The following is a 23212-nucleotide window of genomic DNA, read 5'->3' on the forward strand; positions in this document are numbered from 1 at the left end:
GCGCCCGGGGAGGAACAAACCCGCACCTGGCACGGGGGCCCGCCCGCCGACGCCCCGCCCAGCCGAGGCCAGGCCCCGCCCCCTTGACGCGGGCTCTGCGGCGGCCCTAGCGCCCCCTAGCGCTGGAGGCGCCCGCCTTGGGTGCCCAAACTGGTGAGGGCGAGTCAGAGCAGACCTGAGATCTAACTCAGAGGCCTCTCTACCCATAAGGATGAAGAAAACAGAAGCTAGAGGGTCAGGTTTGACTGCCTCAAAATGAGCTGAGCTGGAATGGGAACACAGGCTCTTAATCTCCAGTTCAGAGCTCTTTTCAGCAGAGTATTTGGAATCAAGAGTATGAAGCTGGAGAAACCAGGTTTACCCCCCAAACAGCTTTGGGGAGGGTGGTGGGGGGTGAGCTTTTCTCAGAAGCTTCTGGCTCAGAGAAGCCACTTGTCTAGAGCAAGCTCACACTCGGTGGCAGATCCTTAACAAGCCAAGTATGTACATAAATGACTCCAGAACACCAGATCTTCCAGTGGAAATATACCTGTGGTCTGGATTTTCGGACTCCTCTTTGTAGAGAAGAGCCCTGGACCAGGATTTAGGACAGCAGACTGGTTTCTGGCAGCCACTACCTGGCTGATGGCCTTGAGAACCACTTCCCTCGCTGGATTTGGTTCCCTGTGTGATGAAGGTTGACCACATCAGCTGGTCCCTGAGGTCCTTCCTGTCTGATTTTCTTGTGCTGGGTCTTTCCTTAGATCAGATTTAGGTCATGAGAAAGTGTACAAATGACCAGGAAGGGGGCCCAAGGAAGTGAATCAGGACACTCCCACCAAGGATGAAATTCAAACCAGCCAACTCCAGTCCAAGCAAAGGTGAGCATGGAGTACGCAAAGGTGAGCACAGTTCTCTTCCCTCGTGCCCTGACCATGTAGTCCAAACCAGATGCAGGTCAGATGGGCTGCTGATGTCCTGAGTGTGAAGAAAGTGCTGTGGGGCAGTGGGGGAGATGTGCCTGACTTCTGTTAGTTCCTGGGAACCCTCTTCTGCAGCTGGCTTTAGTGTCTGAAGAAATCTCTCCTCTGATATAGTAAAGACGAAACTGTGTTGAGTTAAAGTGATGAGGATCCAGGGAACTCTCCTGACAAGCCACCTCAGGGCTAGACAAGAGGCGTGGGACTTTTATTTGTCCCGCACATGGAAGAGGTTACACTCTACTTTCCCAGACGCTGGCAGCCTTGGAATCAAGACCCCCGGGAGGCTTTCCCTCTCCCTCTGCCCCACAGCAAGGTACCCAGGTCTGTTTCATCTCCTTCACTCTCTCTCCTTTCTTTCCCATCTCCAGCCTCATGGTCTTCACCCACTGGGAGTGAGGGGATCAACAACTCCCCGAAGTTGCCCCCTGGGAAGCTGAGGGAACTCTGAGAAGTGCAAGTTAAAATGTAAAGGAAGAGAACAGCAGTCTATAGAAATGATATAACCCAGAAAAAGCTTTTCAACATGGACACAAAGAACATTTCAAAAGCACTGATGAACTCAAAGGGAGTTCTGGAGGGCAGAAAAGACCTGTGTGCGCAGGGAGAAGGCCCCCTGCGTTTCTGGCACCAAGTCAACTGTCCAGTTTGACTACATTGACCATGGCTTGGTCAGTCCTTGAGGCCAGATACGGCTGACTGACTCACAGTCACCTCTCTGGGCCAACAGAAATGGAAACCTGGGCCCTAACACCGGCTTAAGGTTCAAGCTCTGCTATCCTGAGGGAACTGGTCTACTGGTCAACAGCCAGACACTCCCAGTGTTGCTTCCATGTGCTTCAAACCAAATCAGTCTAGGGTCTCTAATCTCCTCTCCCTGGATCGTCCTGCCTAACATGGACTGAGGAATCATCCAAAGTTATGCTTCTGTCACCTCTCTGCTCAAAAACCTGTAATAGCTCTCCACTGCCGACAAAATAACAGCCAAACTAGGCCCTCACGAGCTAACCACATCTCACCCTATAGCCTTCTCTTCCTACTCCCGTCACTCCAGGACTCTGCTTCTTCCTGAATGCATTCTGCCCCAGTACCATTCTGCCATGCCTACAGCCACCAGCTGTGCCCACTGACCCCCCTGCTCCCCAAGCTCTCTGTAGTTTTGTTGTCCCGTTCTGCCAGAAGTGCAGTCTTGTTTCTAAACTCTTAACACATTGTTATTTTCAATTGTATCATTTTGCAACCCCTGTGAACTAATCTGAATCTGCACTGTCCAGTGAGGTAGCCACTAGCCATATGTGGCTATTTAAATTGAGATTGAAAAATTCAGTTCTTCAGGCCACTAGCCACATTTCAGGAGCCTGACAGCCACTTGTGGCTAGCGATTACTGTGTTGCACAGCGCAGACAGAGAACATCTCCACAACTGTCAAAATTTTATTCCATGGTGCTGTTCCAGACAGTGATCAGGAAAGGCTGCTAACATCAGAGAGGGACTACCAGACATTATGTGTCTCCTGATACGATGCAGCGGGTATACACTACCACTTATGACACAGTCTTACAAAACAAACAAAAAATAAAACCTGAATCTGGCCAAGTCTCTAGACTTAACAACCAACTTACAGGAAATGCAAGCGTAAGTAGACTTGGTTAATACCACAGTGATGCAAACAGCAGAAGTGAAGCTACAGCAAACTCAAAAGGACAAATGAACTGGTTTCCTTAACAGATACACCCCAAGGGAAAGAAGAGATGGAAAAGGACCATATAGATATAACAGAAACTTAGACATCCAATACCAATGTATGGGTCTATTTTGGATCTCAACACAAACAGACTGTACGAAAAGTTATGAGACAACTAGGAAGATTTGAACAATGATTGGACATGTGATATTAAGGAAGTACCATTAATTTTTAAAGGTACATGCAAAGCATTTTGGCTAGTTTTAAGAATCATTATTGAGATACACACTGAAATACTTAAGATGGGCTATGACTAGAATTTGCTTCCAAACAGTGTTCCAGCAGGACAAATGAATTGGAGAGGAGCAGTGCGAGTGGGGATAAGTTACGACTGGACCTGTGTTGGCGGCTACTGGGGCTGGGAAACTGGCCCGCAGAGGCTTTCCTGCCCCGCTCTCCTGTGCCTGGTTTCCTCTTCTTACTGGGTTTATCAACTCCTAGAGCTCCCTTCAGCACTCTTGCCTGGAGAAATCCCAGCGACGGAGAAGCCTGGTGGGCTATAGTCAGACACCACCCGCTGAGGGTTAGACCCCACTGAGCGACTTCACTTTCACGCATTGGAGAAGGAAATGGCAGCCCACTCCAGTGTTCTTGCCTGGAGAATCCCAGGGACGGGGGAGCCTGGTGGGCTGCCGTCTATGGGGTCGCACAGAGTCGGACACGACTGAAGCGACTTAGCAGCAGCAGAGCTCCCTTATCTTTGCATTTTCTACTACATCTTGACACTATTCAACTTGGTAACTCTGAGGTCAAAGTTTAAGAGGGTGAAGAGAGCTCCTCTCAGAGGGATGACCTGTAGCTCTGATGTGCTGGGGACCCTGAGGCTGGGCCAGGTTTGTAATCCCACCATCTCCCAAGGAGCTTTACAGAGCAGCACGGCCCCTGCTCAAGGTGGAGGGCGCAGCTGGAGGACTAGACAGCCTGCCTTGTCAAGGAACACGGAGAGACATGCTGACGCTCAACAACCCGATTTCCTCAAGGCTCTTTTGGGCCACAAGCTAGGCTCCATGGTGGCAGCCTGCAAGCTTCAGATTTCCATGCACTTATCAGAACTGGGTCTGCCTGCCAGACAGATCACAACTTGGGTGGGGCTGTCTCTGAAACCAGGCCTCCAACCTAAGCTTCTCATTTCTAAGTTCCACGGGTGTTTGAAGACTTTCATCCTCAGTTTAACATTCTTGAGGACACAAAGGTGCTTTGAAGAGGCCAGACCAGTGTGACGAGTCCCCAACCCATACCCCCACTCCCCTGACACGGAAACTCCACAGCTCAGTTATGTAAAACCGTTTGTTTAATTCTACATCAAATCGCTTTCACAACAGTGAAAATTGGTGACTGGGCAAGGTGTGCCACTGCACACGGTGTTGTTTCCTGACAGGTGGCAGGAGGGGCGGGGGCCCAGAACACAGAAACACACACACACGAGAGGAAAACTGCCTCGGCAGAGAGGCTATGTGGTGAGCCTGCAGGGGGCTCAGAAGGGGGCTCCCTGTCGGGGCTGGGCCAGCAGTCCCAAGTCGGCTCTCCTGCCCCAGCTCCTGGCAGAGGGCGAGTGGGGACCTGCAAGGTTCAAGATCAGCACTGGGCCAACCTGGCTTTTCTAACAGTTTCCTGGGATGCCTTTGCTGGTGGAGCTCGCCTGGGCCCACTCCACTTCGTTGAAGGATCCAAATTATTTGTCTTCCTACCTGCAACCCTTCTTTCTTTAACCTTTCTTCTGCAGACCCATTTCTGCTGGATCCATCCAACTGAAGTCCTCTTGCTCATCACTAGGTGGGGCCATCGCACTGAGAAACTTCAGGGGCCCTCACCAGAGGTGAGAAAAAGAGCACTTTTCTCCTGTGGGCGCCCAGGGAATGTTTAAAATCCATCAGGCACACTGTAAAGGAGGTGGCTTATTCCTACCAAATGGGTTCGGTAAACGAACCACCTACTCAATACTTGTGTTTTGTCGGTTTGAACACTGAGCTCTGGCACTGAAAGCTACGGGGCTGGGGAAGGGGGCTGCAGTGGAGGGGGCAGAGGGCCTCCCTCATCTTCCTCCAGGTCTCGGTCTCCACAGGCTGTGCAGAGCTGTATCTGGAACACACACTAGGGGGGCTCTCTACTGGGGTAAGCCCAGGAGCAGTGTGGACCGGTGACGGGAGAGCACCCCAGAGTAAACCCACCTCCCCCGACCCTGAGGATCTCTCCTGTAAGAGACTCGATTTCTAGGAAGAGGCCAGACTGGCAGAGCGAGAACCTTCCCACCCGGTGAGCTGGCCTGCTGCCGGCACCATACTTCTTCAACCAGATTCAGAGGAAGAAGCTTTTGAGGTTGAAAATCAGATCAAGGGCTGGGGAGGAATGGCTTCCCTGGACGTTTCCAGAGGAAGGTTTCCACAGGAAGACCGCATCCTCTTATCATGCTGAGGCTCCTGGTCTCTGTGCCCGGCTCTACAAAACACCAGGGGCTGCCGGCTCTGGAGGTGCATGCTCCCCTGGTTTTAGCACACACACAGGTCTTGGAGCCACACCAAAATCAGAGTCACACGCTGGTCTCCCCGTCCCTGCCTCTTCATTAAGGACAATCTGGCTTCTGAGGAGAGTGGTCTTCAACATGCTGCTGGGATGACTCAACACGGCCCCCCAGTTTCCTCTGGGGGGTATGGGAGAGGATGCACCCAGAGCTTCTGCAGCCTTGGGATAGCTGCTTTCAGTCCTTTCTGCATCCGAGCTCGGAACCCCACCTGAGTCCCACAGCAGGTCTCTCCTAAGATGCAGTCGGTCCCGGGCTCGGCAATCACCTGGGTTGGTGCCCCTGGGCAGGAGGCAGATGTGCACAGTTCTGGAGGGTGAGGTGATGGGCAACCACATGTCTCTGTGGGTAATATACGTCAGGAAATCAGGAGGTCATTCAGGCCACTCTGGAGCCAAAGACACTGAACAAGGCCCAGAGGCAATCAATCTTTGGGTCTCTGGTGAGTTCATGAATCAACCCCAGCTCCAGCCGCTGCAATAAGGATCTTAATAGAACAGCCATTTCATGCACGTCTGCTGAGGAGGAAGAGGAGGAAACAGGACAGAACAGCACTGCGATGCGACAGGGGAACCTCTCTGCTCGAGGAGTCCCACTGACCTCAGAGGCCACTCACCAAGGGGTATTTTTATAAAGAGATGGAAGAAAGTTTCCATACTGGGTTCATCCCTTTGTCTTTGTAATGTTAACTTCGGGTGAAACTGGACAGTTCCTCTTCTGCTTCTCCCCTGTGTGGAGTCAGGACCTGCTGAGCTGGCTGGACAGGATTTCATGGTGTAACCAGTTGAGAGACTGACTCGATGCCAAGGCCTGAGGTTACAGCAGGGTGTTTACAGCAGTGGCCAGACTCCAGGGTTCTCAACGGCTGGTCTTGAGTTCCAAAGCTCTGATGGAGAAGCAAGACTCCTTGATGTGTCGCTAACCCCACTGATTCCAGGGGTCAGGATTAGCCAGGAAGTCAAACATCAAGAGTGGGGGTGGCGTATCACTGGTCCAGCGGCCCTGCCGTGGATGTGGGCCGGGAGCCCAGCATTAGGCAATCAATAGCCAGAACATGATCACCAGGGCCACAAACAGGAAGAGGCGTGAGAGGAACTGCTCGTCCACATACTGAGGCGTTCCCGGGACAGCTGGAGGGACACAAGGGAGGGGAGAGGCTGTGAGAATGCAACAGCCGTGCTCACTGGCCGCTGGGTCAGAAATCCAGAGCATCAAGCTTCGTCTCTTTACAACAGAATCCTCCTACACTGAAAATATTTCCAACCCCAAATAATATCAGACAAAACAAAATCAGAATTATTTTAAAAATGTGGTATCATGTAACAACAAGGATGAAAGTCTCCAGTTTATCCTAAGAGGGTTTTTGCCTGCAGGTGCACATAAAACAGGAAAGTCTTGGAGGAAAAGAAGAAAAGCTACTCTCTGTTAAGTGTCTTATATGTGCTGTTTAGTATACATATTACGGCCTGGTAGGTATTTTTTCCCATTTTGTGTAACAAGGACTGAAGCACAGGTATGAGGGAACCTTCCCAACATCTTGAGGTCCATGAGCTGGTGGAGACCCCGCAGCTGTGCTCTCAGCCTCTGCACACTGTCTCTGGGTTCCGGCACTGGTGAGTCAGGAGGGGTTTCAGGGAGCCCCATGTGGGGTGTCTTCCTTTTTCAGAGGCAAGAACGAGCGCCCAGACAGACAAGACCTGTCTCCCTTAGTGCATAGCAGACTCGGGGCAGAAGTGGGCTGAGAGCCTGGGTCTCCACTCCTCTCCGCTCTGAGAAAAGCTACTATGCAGAGCTCTTCCTCCTGCCTGTGGGGCAAGGAGTTAGGAGAACCTCCATCCCAGATGGGCAAACTGTACCCATCACGACAGGGAAAACCGCCTGTGACTGGGGCAGGGGGTGCAGTGGCCCGCGGTTAGCCTGGCTGTGAACTCTGTGCGCCTGGGAAGCCCCAGGCGAGGCGGGGCCAGGATGGATGGAACCGTGCTGCCAGGCAGGCGCCTGCTCCTCCCAGCGCCCTGAGTGGCTGCTTCGGAGCAGAGCACACCCGGCGCTGCGGGACCTCTCTCCTCTGGTGAAACAGCAGATGGGCAGGGGAGAGACTTCTGGGGCAGAGGAAGGCAGGAAGGCCAGTCCCCAGATTGCATGGGGCTGTGTTCCTCCCCAGTGAGGCGTTCTGGTGGAGCCAGGCAGGCTGGCAGGCAACAAAGACTCGTGGATTGTCTGCCATGTGCCAAGCACCAGGGTGGAGGCACGAGAAGAATGGACAGCTCAGGAGAGGCTCCTGTCCTGAGAGCATGAGCTCCTGCTCCAGAACCATGCACCACGCCCTGCACACCAGAGGTGCCAGTGAGCACAGGCAGCGCTCAGTGGCCTCGGCAGCTCCACAGTCAGGATCCAGGCCCGGGCATCAGACTGTAAAAGAGCCCAGGGCATCTACCTTGCCACCCTGCCCTACACTGAATGAGCTGGCACTCAAGCTGGCTGAAGGGAGAAAGGCAGAAGCAGGTGGCAGACCCAGGCAGAGTTCCCAGAGGGCTGGGACTTAGGACCAGCCCCATGTGCATCCTGGGGGAAACTGGCCAGAGATGCTAGAGAACCGAGAGGTCCTGACTCCACGCAGTCTCCCTGCCCTCCCCACCCGCAATGGTCAAAGGTGAGGGGTACGTGCCCAGGATGATGCTTCTACTCAGCTGGTATAGTTTATCCCTTTTCATTTTAGGGGCATGGGAAATATCTTGGGAACCACTACTGAGCGTTTTCTGATTTGTAAAATGGAGCTGACTGCACCCCCGTCCCAAGGGCTCATTGTGAGGACCCCGAGTTTATGATGGAAAGCACTCTGAACATGCCTAATGCTTGGTAAGTGTGCAGTGTTATGACCAGGACTACCAGTAATCTGGAAAGAGTTCAGCGCATTTTGAAAAGCCTGATTATCCATGTAGTAACATACACACTGTGCAATTCCAAAGAGTCCGCAAGCAAAATTACCGAGAGAGCAGGGTCTTACCTGGAGGAGGCCGCCCATCATTTATATTAAATGCTGTGGCAAATATACCAAAGGGAAAGGCCCCAATTCCAAAAGACATCTGGAAGCCACCATCTCCGAATCCAAACCCTTGGAATCCCTGTGTGGAAGAGACTCACTTCAGAACCAGCAGGTTTCTCCCGTACCTGTCACATGTCACCTTACATACGTGTGGCACCTCCCACCCTCTTTTCCTCCCATATCAACCCCAAGGCAGAGGAGCTCTGCTCTTCTGCCCTTCCAGGCAGCCCAGCTAAGGAGCTGTGAATGCCAGAAAGGGCTGGCTCTGGCCCAAAGTAGAACTCTCTGCTGATGCATGTGAGGGTTCTCAGAGCCCCAGGGGTTCTTTCCCAGAGTCCCACACGAGCCAGAACACTTTTCATGCTTTGTAACAGCCGGAGTGGCAATAACCCCTATGCCCAATTACAAAGGAACACAGAGCAAGCTACACACTACCTGTAACAGCAATAGAAAGTGGAACCATAATTAGCCGACAATGGAGACCATGATCAAAATTTCCATACATCCTCCCAAACAACACTACGCTGACTATTCAGGAACATAGAAAGACTCTTGTGACAAGTTATCAGATAAAACTGTTTGAACACCATGATCACAAGTACAAGACAATATGCACACAGGTGGAAAAGATATGGGTAAGTATTCTCCCTCAAGTTTTTCTTTTAATATTGTCAGAGAATTTTAAAACTTCAAAACACTTTTTTCTCCTGATTATAAAAGTAATATATGCTTGCTATGAGAAATTCACATATTATAAGAATAAATGACATAGAAAGTCAGAGGTCTCCTGTTCACCCTCCACTTCTAACTCCTGCCTGCAGTGATCACTGTCAGCAGTCTGGTATCGTCCTCAGCTTTTTTCTCTATAATGTGTTCTACACGGCATCATCTTTCACATGAAAAGATTCAGCAAGAACTACAATACTGTAAATAGGTTAACTCCTATTTTCTAAGGGCCAGCTTTGTGCTGGGCACCAAGTGAAGTACTGGGACACTCAAATCACATTTAATTCTTACATCAGCATCACCCACATTCACAGATAACCAAACCAAGGCTCAGAAGTGAAATAACTTGACCAAGGTCACACAGCTAGTAAGGGGTAGAGTTTAGATCTGAAACTAGATCAATACGATCTGAAAATCCATGCTTTTTTCTAATATTTATGTGGCTACACCAGGTCTGCGCTAGTTGTGGCACGTGGGATCCAGTTCCCTGACTAGGGATGGAACCTGGGCCCCCCGCCTTGGGAGCTCAGAGTTTTAGCCACTGAACCACCAGCGAAGTCCCAAAGCATACTGTTTTTATTTTTTTGGCAGCACTGAGCAGCATTCAGGATCTTAGTTTCCTGACCAGGGATAGATCCTGAGCCCCCTGTAATGGAAGTGCAGAGTCTTAACCACATGGACCCCCCTTCCCCCGCCATGTTCTTAATTATTGCGCACATGTTAAAAAAACTCTCCTCCTCTGCATCCGTGGGAAGATCCTTAGAAAAAATGATTTTAAAATAATTTTAACAAGAAAAATTGTTGGGCTAACTGCTCTCCACAAAGAGCTGACCGGCTGCACTTGTGAGTCTTTCGAAGGTCATGGAGGTGGCCGCCCCCATCCCTACTGAGTGTAGCCTGGCACCAGCCCTGAACTTCCTGCTGGGCCGCACTACCTATAAAGCCTAACAGCCGATTTTGATAAGATGAACAGGGAAGGAAAACAACTGGTTTCCATCTCCTTGGTACAGAAAAGCCTCCAACTCAAAACCAGCCTGGTGGAGTCTAAGGGGTCCTGGGATCAGGGCTGCCTTACCTAGAAAGGTGCAACTGTTTCATCAGGAACCACCACCTCATTCAGGGCCAGCCCAAGGACTGACCCTCCAGCCCCACTTCCAGCAACACCTGTGTAACCCCACAAGGCCTCACATGCGGTGGGCTTCTGCTCCTGGGGCAGAGCAAGCAAAGCCTCCCTGGCAGTTGCGAGTGGGCGCTGGTCGACGTCAAAGGTGCATCGCAGTTTTCACAGCCAGGGCCTCTGCCTTCCTGGGGCCTCGGATTACTGTTAGGAGCAATGCTCTGCTGGGAACCAAAGCCTGGGATGGTTAACGTGAGGTGATCTGGTAGTCAAGAGCCAGGACTTCAATACAAGCCTGGTCTGGGTTTCAGCTTTGTTTGTGTGGCCCTGGATAAGTCACTGCACAAACCTCAGTCTCCTCTTTTGTTCAGTGGGTTGATGTAAGGTTTAAATAAGATCCTACGTATAAAGCCTTAACATATAGTTCTGTGCATATAATAATCATTCATTAAGCGTTCATTGCTGTTATTAAGATCCTCAATCTGAAAGCAACTAAAAGGTCCTTCAATGAAAAAAAAATTATAATGCATCAAAATTCAATGAAATAAGTATTTATTATTATTATTATTAAAACTAATAAAGAGGACACAAAGAACCTCATGGAAAATATTGTCAAAATTAAATTTTAGCATTGATCAGCTATACCCCAATACAAAATAAAAAATTTAAAATAAAATAAAATTTTCTTGAAAAAGAAAGCAGAATGCTAATGGCTACATAAAAATATACATACACAAGCACACAGACAAAGAGAAGATGGAGAAATGAAATATACTTGTTTTGTGCAAATTTAAATGTGCAAATTTTTAATCCAGTTAACTCTACTTCTAAGAATTTATCCCAGTAATCGTGAACCTGCAAAAAATTTATAAATTCATCAGAGGGGGAATTCTCTGGTGGCCCAGTAGCTCGGACTCAGGGCTTTCACTGTCGAGGGCCTGGGTTCAATCCCTGGTTGGGGAACTAAGATCCTGTAAGCTGGCTGTGCAGTGTGGCCAAAAAAAGAAATTCATCAGAGTATTTTTTAAATATAAAAAAGAAAAGGAAGCAGTTAGATATCCATTCAATCCAAAGGATTAAATAAATTACGTTAAGTCCATCTGAACACTTAAACGGCCATTAAGTAAAATAGTACTGATGCAAAATCTCAAGATACATCATTACAAACCCCTCCCTCTCTGAGGATATTTCTCATTGTACTGTGCTTCACAGACACTGTGTTTTTTACAAATGGAAGGTTATGGCAACCCTGCATTAAGAAAGTCTACAGGCATCATTTTCCCAACATCATTTGTTTGATTTATCATATTTTGCTAATTGCAGTATTCCAGACTTGCTCATTATTATGTTTGTTACAGTGATCTATGATCAGTGATCTCTGGTGTTACTACTAAGACTTGCTGAAGGTTCAGATGATAGCATTTTTTAGCAATAAAGTATTTCTTAATTGAAGTATATACTTTTTTTGGCCATAGTTTAATTTACTGTCTAAAAATTATGTCTACTTATTACACGTTTAATAGACTACAGTGTAAACATAACTTTTATACGCACTGGGAACACCAAAACAATTGTGTGGCTTGCTCTACTGTGATACTCACTTTACTGTGGCAGTCTGGACCTGAGCCTGAAATATCTCCTGGGGCTGCCTATGAGCACCACAGATGCAGGGATCTTTAGAATGTTCACTATGTACATCATCAGTGCCTGGACTGATGCCCAGCATACAGAAGGCATTAAATAAAATTTTAAATAGAAATATTTTTTAAAATAAACTTTTTAATTTAAAAAGAAAGAATAAAAATTTAAAAGGTGGTTACAAAACAGGAGCCAAATGCCATAAAAATAAAAATATATCAAACAGATACAAACAGATGTATCTATACAAACAGATCTATCTGTAAAAGATAAACACACGGATAAATCTATAAAGTCTGTATACACAGATAATTATAGAAAAACAGAAAAGTAAACAGACCAAAATGTTTCCAGTGGTTCTCTGAATGGTGTGATTGTAAGTTATTTTCTCCCCTCTTTTCCTTTCTGTATTTTGCAAATTTTCCTTTACTTTTGTAATCAAGGAGAAAAAGTGTAGGGCCAAGAGGGAAACTTCTAAAGCCAGGGGCTCATTTCAAGAAGGTTTGTTCTAGAATTTTCCTTACCCCTCTGTTCTCTGGCTCTGGCCTCTGTCCTTGAGGACGGGGAGGGGTCTTCTCTCTGAAACAGAAATGGTGTAAAGTCAGTCCATTAGGAAATGCTTTGATCTGTTTCCTGAGTGGGAAAGCCCTTCACCAAAAAGGTCAAGGCCAGGGCCCCTTTTTGTGCCCTGCACATGAACCAATGCCCAGTCAGATCAACTACCAACTCTGTGCTACCTGCAGTTGCCTTTCCCTAGTGTGTAGAAAACCAGAGAGAAAACCCACTTGCTACAAGATGCTCATCAGATTGCTCTTGGCTTACTCCTCTAATAGAGAGCTGGACCCAGACTGGTTATGACTGCCAGTGGGGCAGTGTGTCAAAAAACCCAAAACCCAAACTGAAACAGAAGATGGCCTGTCAGCAGAGAGGGCTGAGATTCAGGGTCTCTCTGTCCCGCCCCATCACCTTTAGCTTTACCTCCCACCACCCTTGGGCCAAGTACTTTGCACTATTCTTTTGCCTCTGGACTGAGGGCTGTTACCCACCAGGCAGCAAGCTATGACAGATGCCGCTTCTGAAGTGCTTGTGGATGAAAGAGGGCTGCAGCCTATCACACTACAGTGCAGAAGGCACTTCTTTAATGGAGGTGCCAACTGAATGGAGCAGGGTGCAAGCGACTAACGCGGGGAGGAAAGGGGGCTTCAAGGAGGAGGTGACTTTAGGCTGCTCATTAAAGACGGAGAATTTAGAGGAGGAGCAGGGAGTTGAGCAGGACCAACAGGGTAGAAAGGGCAAAGGGACAATAAATACAAAGGATCATGAAGGTAAAAGGGTAAGTGTGTCCCTTAAGGGAAGGCCAATGTGTCTGCGTACAGGGTATGCTGGAGTGGGGCAGAAGGGTAAGAGACGCTGCAGGAGTTTGGGGGGGCGGAGAGAGAGAGTCTGTGTGTGTGCCTCTGTGTGTGTCTACATGTGTGTCTCTGTGTGTGTGTGTGTGATGCAGGAAGAGAGAGTGTGTGTGGGGGAGGAGCTGCAGGCAGAGTGTGTTTGTGTGTGTGCACGCGTGCATGCACACCATGCAGGCTCTCAGTACTTGTGTCTACAGCATGCCAGACCTGCTCATGCCTCCATCTCCAGAAATCTCAGGCCCCAGGAAGTCTCCCAATCCCGCCTCCTCTTCTGACTCTACATCACAGCTACGGCCACTGCCCTCCCTGCAGAGTCCCCCACTGGACACCCTGCTTCCCAGGCTCCCTCACAGCATGCTGCACACCTGCAGTGGTGGAGTCCGGCATGCTGCCCAGCACATGACCTGCTGGTGAGCAGGTGCTCAGAGAACGTATGTGTTACAGCCCAGCAAGTGGCAACCTGGCTCCGCTCCCCTCCTGGCTGACTCCCACCTGGATCCCAAGCATCTGGAGACTGAGGGGCTCTAGGCACCTACCAAAGGATAGGGGTGAGGGGTACTGAATGGGAATGAGTCTGTGTCCACGGGGAGCAGTAAGAGGGGCCCCATGGACTCACCTGGGGTCCTGCTGCCCAGTGCTGCCCCTGCCATAGAGCGGGATGACCTTGTCGCGGCTGATGCCAGCTTTGCAAACTGGACACACCTGTCTGTTAGGTCTCGTCTCCAACCACTGCAAGCAGGAGAGAAGAGTGCATGAAGGGTGCAAGCCCACCAGGCTGGGCCACCAGAGCCAGCAGGGGGCCAGAGGCCTCACACTGGGAACCACTGCAAGCAGGAGAGAAGAGTGCATGTAGGGTGCAAGCCCACCAGGCTGGGCCACCAGAGCCAGCAGGGGGCCAGAGGCCTCACACTGGGAACCACTGCAAGCAGGAGAGAAGAGTGCATGAAGGGTGCAAGCCCACCAGGCTGGGCCATCAGAGCCAGCAGGGGGCCAGAGGCCTCACACTGGGAACATGAGCACCAGCAAGGAGCACCTCAAGGAACCCAAGTCTCTCGTCCTGCACCTGGCACCTGATAAATATTTACTAGTGGTGCAATCAAAATTGCCTTTAAATGCCATCATAATTAAACAGGCTTTTTAATGCTTCGTTCTCTCACAGGGCTTCCCAGCAGGAAGAAACTGCAGGCCTGGAGCTGTGTCAAGAGGTCAGACAGACCCAGTCTCAGGTTAGGCTGCAGATATAACAAGGGCTTCCCAGGTGTCATAGTGGTAAAGAATCCACCTGCCAAGCAGGAGATGTAGGTTTGATCCCTGGGTGGGGAAGATCCTCCAAGAAGAAAATGGCAACCCACTCCAGTATTCTTGCCTGGGAAATTCCATAGACAGAGGAGCCTGGCGGGCTACAGTCCATGGAGTTGCAAAGAATCAGACACAACTGAGCACGCACATGTAAGTATAACAAACTTTATTTTTCTTTTTCGCCATGCCGTGTGTTATGCAGGATCTGTTTCCCAACCAGGGGTTGAATCCCCACCCCCTGCATTGGGCGCACAGAGTTTTAACCATCGGACTCCAGGGAAGTCCCAATATAACACACTTTAAATCTCCACCTCCCCTAACAGATCAATTGTATGATCCTGACAGTCATATTTTTCTGTTTCTTGTTTTTACAGCATTTCCTCAAAAACTATGTACCTTAGTCATCAGTATCTAGACATAAATTGACCATTTTCTGGTTATTTACTATGTGCTAAGAATAGGTTTTTCTTATTATCTAAATTTGCTTAGTGTTTTTTTATGCACTTTCATTAATTTTTGCATTCAACTACTTCTTTCAAAATTAAAAACAATCCCGTTTTGAGTTTTCTAGGTCCTTTCCCTGGTTGTATTAAAATAATTTTAATTTTCTCAAAAACAAAATTAAAATAAAAATACATTACGTTAGTGTCTTTGTAGACATTAGATATTAATTTATAATCTCTCTCTATATATATATATACACACACACATACACACACACTCAATGTTTATTTTAAAGCATAAATTGTACCTTTAGACACAGTGACATGTCGTTTATCACATGAATGTGAATCTAGAACTTCAGGGCAAGGAGAACGCAGCATTTATATCCTACTGCCTTTATTTTACTGTCAAAAGCGTGAAAATGTGCTACGTGCTCTCTATTGATTTAGAACAGACGTGCTCTATCAGGATCCACTGGGGTCGGAATGCACAGCCCGGAAACACAGTGGAAAGCCCTCTAGCCTCCTCTGCTTCTCCCATTCAGATTCTGAGGCTCCAGCGGTCTGGAACTTCTAACCTCCCCCTACATTCCCAAGCCACCTACGAGTACAGGGCTTGACTGCCAACAGCCGTGGAGACTGTCAGCCAGCAGCGATTATTCACAGCCAGCTGTCAGTGCCAGGCCCCGCTCTGTCCCACCAAGCAGGCGCCTGGGTCTTGGAGAAGACTTACTAACTGGTTCTCATAATAATCAAATGCTGGGAAAACAGACTTTTTCCCTCTCATAAAAGCTCTCCATTGAGACCAAAAGAGTTCTCCTCTTCCTAGTATTTTCAAGGCCTTTAAGGCTAGAAAGATTGCTGATATGATAGGAGGTACTTTTTATAGAAGCGCAATCTCAACAATAAAATCTAACACGCTATCACATCCAACCTGATTCACACATGAGGGCATGAGGCCCAGAGAGGAGCAGCTTGCCGAAGCCACAACGGCCCCTGGCAGCAGTCAGGAGCGTCCCACCTGGGGCGCCACTGACCTCTTGTTTCATCAAGTGGCTGTCAGCAGGCAGGTGAATACACAGGGTTGGGGGGAACGCAGGCAAATAAGCCCACAAGCAGGGGAGATTGCAGCTGCTGACAGCAGTCTCCAGAGATCAGGGGTGTCTTGTGCAACCATAGCTGATGAAAGACAAAGTAAAATGAAATGCATCTTACCTGATGTAAACACGGCCAACTGCAGGAGTCCCCAGGGCAACCATTCATCAAGGAGAAAGAGAAAGGTAAAAAAAAGATTTCATTAACAGAAGCACTGGGTAAGGTGGGAGCAGAAAAAGGGGCAACAGGATTGAACTGTGGAGCACTGCAACCCGCTGAGAGCCTGTGGGGATTGCTGGTATTAGACACTGGGAAAGACTAAGCTAAAGCCACAGAGAAAGGGAAGCAATGGAGACAAGACCCGAGTCTCTACCCTCGGAGTCCCACTATTTATGAAGATGCCCAGGCTCCAGACCATACCCAAACCAGCTTCTCTGCAAACCGACCTTTGGGGGGGGGGGTTACGACCTCTGAAGGAAACCAACAAAAGCTAAGGATCGTCTGGGCAGGGAAATTCATGGGGGCATCCTCACATGAACATGCACACACGGCCTACTTCAGACTCAGTTTCAGTGGGTTCACAGCCTCCTCAGGCTCACGAGGAAGGTGGGATACAGACCCAGTTTTACAAAATCTTCAGGCTGTTCTCAGCCCTGAGAGCTCTTCAGTCAGGAAGCAGCTTAAAAGTTCAAGGGCACTATAAAGACGTCGTGAAATAATGGAAAGAAGGGGACGCTGCTTGGCAGAAAGGTCTACCTTCAGCTTAGGGAGAGGCTGCTGCCTGAATTCTCATTTTACAAACGAAGAAACCAAACTCTGAAACATGAAACCACTTGCCTGTGGCACCAGGACTAAAACAGAAGTCCGGGCTTCTCTGGCGCAGTGGTGAAGAATCCTCCTGCCAATGCAGGAGACATGGGCTCAATCCCTGATCTGGGAAGATCCCATGTGCCACGGAGCAGCTAAGCTCACGCACCACAACTCCTGAAGCCTGAGCAGCCTGCAGCCTGCCCTCCACAACAAGAGAAGCCACTGCAACGAGAGGCCCACAGCTGCAACGAGAGAAAAACCTGCTCAGCAGCGGAGGTTCAGCACAGTCAAAAACAAACAAAACACAAGTCTTCTGGCTTCCAGTTTCCTGTCCCTCTGCTGCCCGGCACTGGTGCAAAAGACATTTACAGAATCGAAGGAACAGCTACTCTGCCTCCAGATTTACTCTTTCTCTCTTCATTCACTCGTCCACTCAGCTAGCAAATACTTACTGCAAGCCTGCCAAGTGCCAGGACAGGAGAAAACGCAGGCTCAGATGCTAATTCCTTTCCCAATTACTGACCAACACTTTACCCTCAGAACCCACAACACACACCCACCCTGGACCTAACAGACATCGGACTCCAACATTAACCCTGCAACCCCATTCCCAACAGAGCAGAGGGCACCCCAAACTGTGGCAGCTCTCCAGTGGCAACTTCCCTCACAGGCTGCAGGGGAGAAGACAGGGTGCCTCTCCAGGAAAAATTCTGGATTCTAACGATGATGGTCACTCCCAGGCATTAAACAACCACTGTGTGCTGGGCTGTGGCTGAATGGCTCTTCCTGTATCAGTGTCACTCAACAGTCGTCACACTAACCTTCAAGGCACTGCAACCGTCTCCATTTCACAGATAAGGAAGCTGGGGTTCAGACCAAGGACAGCAGATCAGCAGATGTGCTTGGGGACAAACCACTTGGGTTGGAAGCATCTGTTTCATTTTTGAATCTGTTCTTTCCAACAGTACCCTGACTGATTTCTTAATGTTTTCAAATCTTGGTTTTATGATACCTCAGTCACGAAACTAGAGTATCTTCAATTTCTAAGAGACGGCTGATGACAAACAGTTTTTGCATAAAACTTAATAATCACAGCAAGAACTGCCAAAAAAAAAAAATCACTAATAAATTTATCCTTTTCCCTGTTGCCAATTTAAACTTAGTGACACATTATTTAAATGACCCTTTCTTCACACCACTCCTGTGCTCAAAAATATTCAAAAGCTCCATGTTCTGCTCAATCAAATCTAAGTGTGACAATCTGGCCCAATCCTCCTCTAACCATCTTGCTTCTAATACTTCCCTGCCCACACAGCAGCTTCAGGTCTCGCATGAACCCAACCGCATGCAAACTGCCTGCCTCAGGCGGCACGCTCTGCACCTTACTTGGGTGGCACTCTCATCCCTCTAGTTCCCCCAATGTGCCCCTCAGGGTCCAGCTCAAAGCAAGAGGAAAAAAACAAATCAATAAAATCTTGACATCCACCCAGATTCTCAGAGCCAGGAGGGGCTTCTGTAAGCACCAAGGCTGAAATGGACACTGACTCTGGGACTTCATTGTGATAGACGTAAAATATGGCAACAAACATCAGGATCACAGCTAAAACGTAACATTTACTACATGCTCTTCCAAGCCACGGAATGCTCCCAACAACCCTACAGAATGAAGCGCTGTGTGCGGACGCACCTTGCCCACGGCCACACGGGAGGAAAGCGGCGGAGCCAGGACTCAGGGCAAGGTCCTTGCTCAGGGCCACCGTGCTGCAACTGCCTCTCGGCTCAGAGCAGCGAGCGGGCACGGAGCAGTGCTCACTAAATGGTGAGCACCGTCACCTTCAGCGATGGGGACAGGAGCCCAGGGCGAGGACGGGACCTGTCCAAGGTCACTCAGTTTAACAGCAGCACAGCGGGGATGAGGACCCAGGTCTCCTGCCTTAGGGCCGGAGTGTTATCAGGACCCAAATGCTCCAAAACTGTCCAGGGCCACAAGCTTTTTAAACTGGGCACGTGTCCCCCAGAAGAATGGAAGGGGTACTGACCAGAAGAGGTGGCCGCACAGGCTGATGACGGCGTCCTTGGCTGTGTCCAGGCAGATGTTGCACTCAAACGTGCTGTCCTGGCCCCCGCTCTCACCGGCGCCGTTGCTGCTGCCGCTGGGCCCCCCTGCACTGGAGTTGTCAGGGGATGCAGAGGCCGAGGGCCCCTTGCTTGCCATCCTTGGCTGCCAGCAAGCTCGGGGTGAAGATTCTCCCCAAGGAAATCCTGAAAGGCAGAGACATGATTGCCCATTTCTGCAGCCCACTCCCTGTGCCCCCCTCCACACCAACACCCCCATCTTCTCTCATGTCTGGAAATTCAGATTATGACTGAACCCCTGAGACTTCCTAGAAGCGGCAGAGGGTGGCAGTCGTGGGGTGTTAGCCAGAGAAAAATGACTCAGAAACTTTCCGTGAATGTAGCCCAGAATGGACCACGTAAATAACACAGGGCGCAAATAGAAGACAGCCTCCACTGGAACCAGGACCCCGTCTCAGTGTATTTCCATTCTCCCCGGGTTATTGCCCAAGTGATAAATACATGCTCAATCAGACTGAAAGTTCACAGGCAGTCCTCTTAACTCTGGACGGCCTCTATGTTGGTGGTGAGTCTGTTCAAGCCAGAGGACTGTGACCAACACACACCAGAATACAAAGAAGACCCTGGAACCGTGAAAGGTTAGGAAGCTGGCAAGGACCAAAAGAGTCATCTGGTCCAACATTTTCCACACTGCCATCTTTTGCATTTTCCCTTCTGCTAGGCTGGAATCCTATCTACCTTATTTTGTCTAAATCTACCAACTTTCAATAAAGAGAAGGCTATATCCATGCTGAAAACAGAAAATCAGTATCACCTACTGTAAGTAAAAAATAAATATAAACCTAATGAAGGAAAAGCTTTTATCCCTTAGGAAACTGCAGCATGAGACCTCTTGGCTGACTAATGGATGCAGAGCTGAGGCTGGGACTCCTGACCTCTGCACCACCACAGACCAAGCCAGGCACCACCCGCCGGGAGAAACAGACCACCGTTCACGACCACCTCCAGTTCAAAGATCCACCAGGAGTTGAACAAGAACAAGCACGAGACCACCAGCAAAGGATACCCAGAAATTCTAGGTGCAGAGGAAGAATCGGTCACCTCAGGAATTCAAGGGGGAAATGCTAGCTGGCTACCAGTCAGAGAATCAGAGGCTTGGATGCTGGTCACAGTTGAGGCTCCAGCTTGCTTATAGTGGTTCCAAGACCACTTGCTAGGTGGTCTTGAAACCCTCCCCTTTCCTCTCTGGGCCACGGTTTCCTCATCTGTAAACTGAGGCACTGGACTCCACGGTCTCCAAGTGCCCCCTCCTGCTCCGAGGCTGCTGCGGCAGGCCATCCCACTCACTCTCTCCAGCGCAGGTAGGCCCACCACAAGTCTGGGACTCACCCCTCGAGCGACAGAAGATCTCCCTGATTTCAGCTTCTAGGAGATGAGGACCAAAAGGCCACAGTCCTTTCAGGCCTAGGGCCTCCCTACACACCACGGACTTGGAACTCGGCGTCCACGAGCACCCCTCACCACGACAGCAGCTCAGCAACTTGAGCAGGGAGAGGCAGCCAGCTCAGAACCACTTTTTCACTCAGTTACATCATTTTACATAATGTCCCAGAAGAGCAGCTGGCTGCCAGCAGCACTGCGCCGTGCTGGCCCCCGCTCCAGGGCCTTTCCCGTGGTCCCGGGCTTCCTCCTTTCCACAAGTCTGCTCTTTTCTTCACAGCATGGAGCTTGTCTGCGAGGGCCCCATTATGGCCTTTCTTTGTCATTCCAACTCAAGCACCCTGACACGTGTGTTTCTTTTAAAAATACATATATTTTTAAATTAAAGACTATGTGTACAGATGTGGAAAGACAACCGTCAGTCAGGTCCACCGATGGAGCTTAACGACAGTCACCTGATGCGATGCAACAGGAAGCACACAGCACCACCAGCAAAGTGCCCTCACCCTAAAACACTCTCACCAAGTCTGTAAAACAAATGACCGTTGTCAGAAAACATGGGGCACAGATGCACGTGTTAGACAACTCCAGGGAGCTGCAATCAGCAAATTCAGAATGTGGGAGTTTCTACAGGACAAGTAACCAAAGTTCTCCAGAAAATACACAGCGCGGAGTTATAAACTGAGACTTGAGACACACCAGCCACTGGCAGCACGCGGGTCTCGCTGGAACCAAATTCACACCAACCACCTGCACAAAGACGTTCTGACTCAGCCTGGGCATTAGTTTATACTAAAGAATTAGTTACTTTTATTGGTTGTGATAATGGCGTATTTAAAATTTTTTCACCTGCTAGATATGTACAATTAAGTCTTTATGAAGGAATGATAAAATGTTTGGGACCTGCTTTAAAGTACTCGAGGGGGAAAAGTGAAAGTGGAGAAAAAAGATGAAACAAGAACGAGGAAGTTGATGATGTTGGAGCTGGATGATGAATGCATATTTATCGTATTATTTATGTGTGCTTGAAAATTTTCCATAATAAAAGGTACTTTCCAAAGAGGTCAGGCTGCAAAGAGTATGTGTTTAAGTTTATTTAGGTGAGAAGAAATAAATTATGTAAATGAGTGTACATCCACACATTCACAAAGGAAATGTCTACGCGGCACACACTATGAACTATCAACAGTTGTTTCTGCGATTAGGAGGGCTGGGGGACTTTGCAGGTGGGGGTCAGAGGTCCTCCCTGTTTAAAATACTGACATTTTCACCTGTATTCTAAAGTCAGACAATAACAATGCCCTTAAAAAGCTTTTTCCCTGATGTTTCACTTCCCAAACCTGAGAGTTCTGAGATGAAGTCCTGGCTCCACACTGACCAGCCGTGTAGCTCTGAGTAAAGGCCTTGATGGCTTGAATGTCTTATCTCACCAGAAAAATGAAAACGTCACACCTCCTACAGGCTGCTAAGGTGGCCGTGTGAGATAACACAGTGACCTGGAGGAGCCACCAAGGGAGGAGGGGGCTGCTGCTATGGGGAGATGCACATGCATCCACTGACCCCAGCTCACTGCCCTCTCCACTCGCTGGCCCCACAAGGCTCCACACAGCAGGTTTCCTACAGAGGCCTACGGGGACAGTCGGGGTCACGGCAGGTGGCAGGGTAGGAATGGCCAGGGGACAGTGACGTGTCACCTCAGCGTTTGCAGGGAGAAGCAGTCCTGCAGCAGGCCAGGCACTGGGACAGGCCGGCATGTCCCAAATCTAGGTAGACTATATCACTCTCATTCTAATTCTTAGCAGACTGATCACGTGGTCCCTACCTAAGCTCTAGAGCTTCATCCCAGTAGGCACTCTAATATTTGCTGAGTGAGTGGGTGCAGACACGCATGACTGGTTCCAGTCAACTCCCAGGCCGGCCACACACATAAGCTCTCTCCGCCACGTACCCTGGGCCCCAACCCCAGAGCCTCCTCTCTCCACCTCTGCCTTCCCTCAGGCACAGGAGCCTCACGGCACCAGGCCCTTCGCCGGGGCCGTTCACTGAGCACCTGCAGAACACGATGTGGACAGAGCCTCTGGGACACTGGTCTAGAGAATAGAGGGCCCTGCTGGCTCAGGAACCAGAGACTGGAGAGGAAGTAGACCCTGGGGGTATGTGCGCTGCCATCCTGCTGAAAGCTGGCCTGGTCCCTGGAGGGCCTCGATCTGGACCTGACCACAAATGACCCCTGCAGTAGTCAGTTGTGTGCCCTTGTCCCTACCCCTACCGTTCTTCACTCCTGATCTGAATGCGCTTTCCAGTTTTCAAAGCACATTCATATCTACTACCACTTCTGACTCTCACTCCACTTTACAGAGGACATCAGGCCAGAGACGTCAGAGGACCTGCCCAATGTCAGGCCACTGCACATGTAATAATTCTGTGCCCAATTCAGACTTTCCAACACATCAGCACTCTTTCCACTCTTACCTGTTGTCCCTTTAACATGCAGCAATACAAAATTAAACATCTGGTTTTTGCTTTTCCTCAAATGGATTCCTCTAACTTTTTTGTTCTTTGCAGTGATTGCAAAGCAAACTCACCCTTCATCCATCTATGCCTGAGACCAAAGGATCTCTCCTCCAACTACGATGGAGGCCCGGTGCTACCACCTGGGGTGACAGAGTCATAAAGAAGAGCAAGACCATGCTGAGTCCCTGGAGTCTAGAAAAGGAGCTAATTGTAAGAATCCTTAACAAGGAGCTCCATCAAACTTGCCTGTTTTTCCTAAACAAGGCACCCTCCCAGAGATCTGGTTCCTAGACTCCCTTGATTTAAACAGGACCTGGAACTGGATGGTGGGATCTTTCATCTTCATTGTAGGATCTTTAGTTGCAGGATGTGGGATCT

At 49.3% G+C, this 23212-nt stretch overlaps 1 protein-coding gene across 3 annotated transcripts in view; it reads right to left on the reverse strand.

Annotated features, from left to right (window-relative positions):
• RNF185 (ring finger protein 185) overlaps positions 3973-23212 on the reverse strand; it is a 29943-nt gene continuing 10703 nt past the window's right edge. For all 3 annotated transcript variants that reach the window (XM_005691648.3, XM_005691647.3, XM_005691649.3), the window contains exons 2-7: positions 18844-19066; positions 16115-16133; positions 13774-13886; positions 12273-12327; positions 8229-8346; positions 3973-6351 (exon numbers count right to left, since the gene is read on the reverse strand). In XM_005691648.3, the coding sequence (XP_005691705.1) occupies positions 6254-6351; positions 8229-8346; positions 12273-12327; positions 13774-13886; positions 16115-16133; positions 18844-19019 (579 nt within the window). In that variant the 5' untranslated portion in view covers positions 19020-19066 and the 3' untranslated portion in view covers positions 3973-6253. The remainder of the gene's footprint in view (positions 6352-8228; positions 8347-12272; positions 12328-13773; positions 13887-16114; positions 16134-18843; positions 19067-23212) is intronic.

Source organism: Capra hircus, chromosome 17 (genome assembly GCF_001704415.2).
Source record: "Capra hircus breed San Clemente chromosome 17, ASM170441v1, whole genome shotgun sequence".
Classification (NCBI taxonomy): Eukaryota; Metazoa; Chordata; class Mammalia; order Artiodactyla; family Bovidae; genus Capra; species Capra hircus.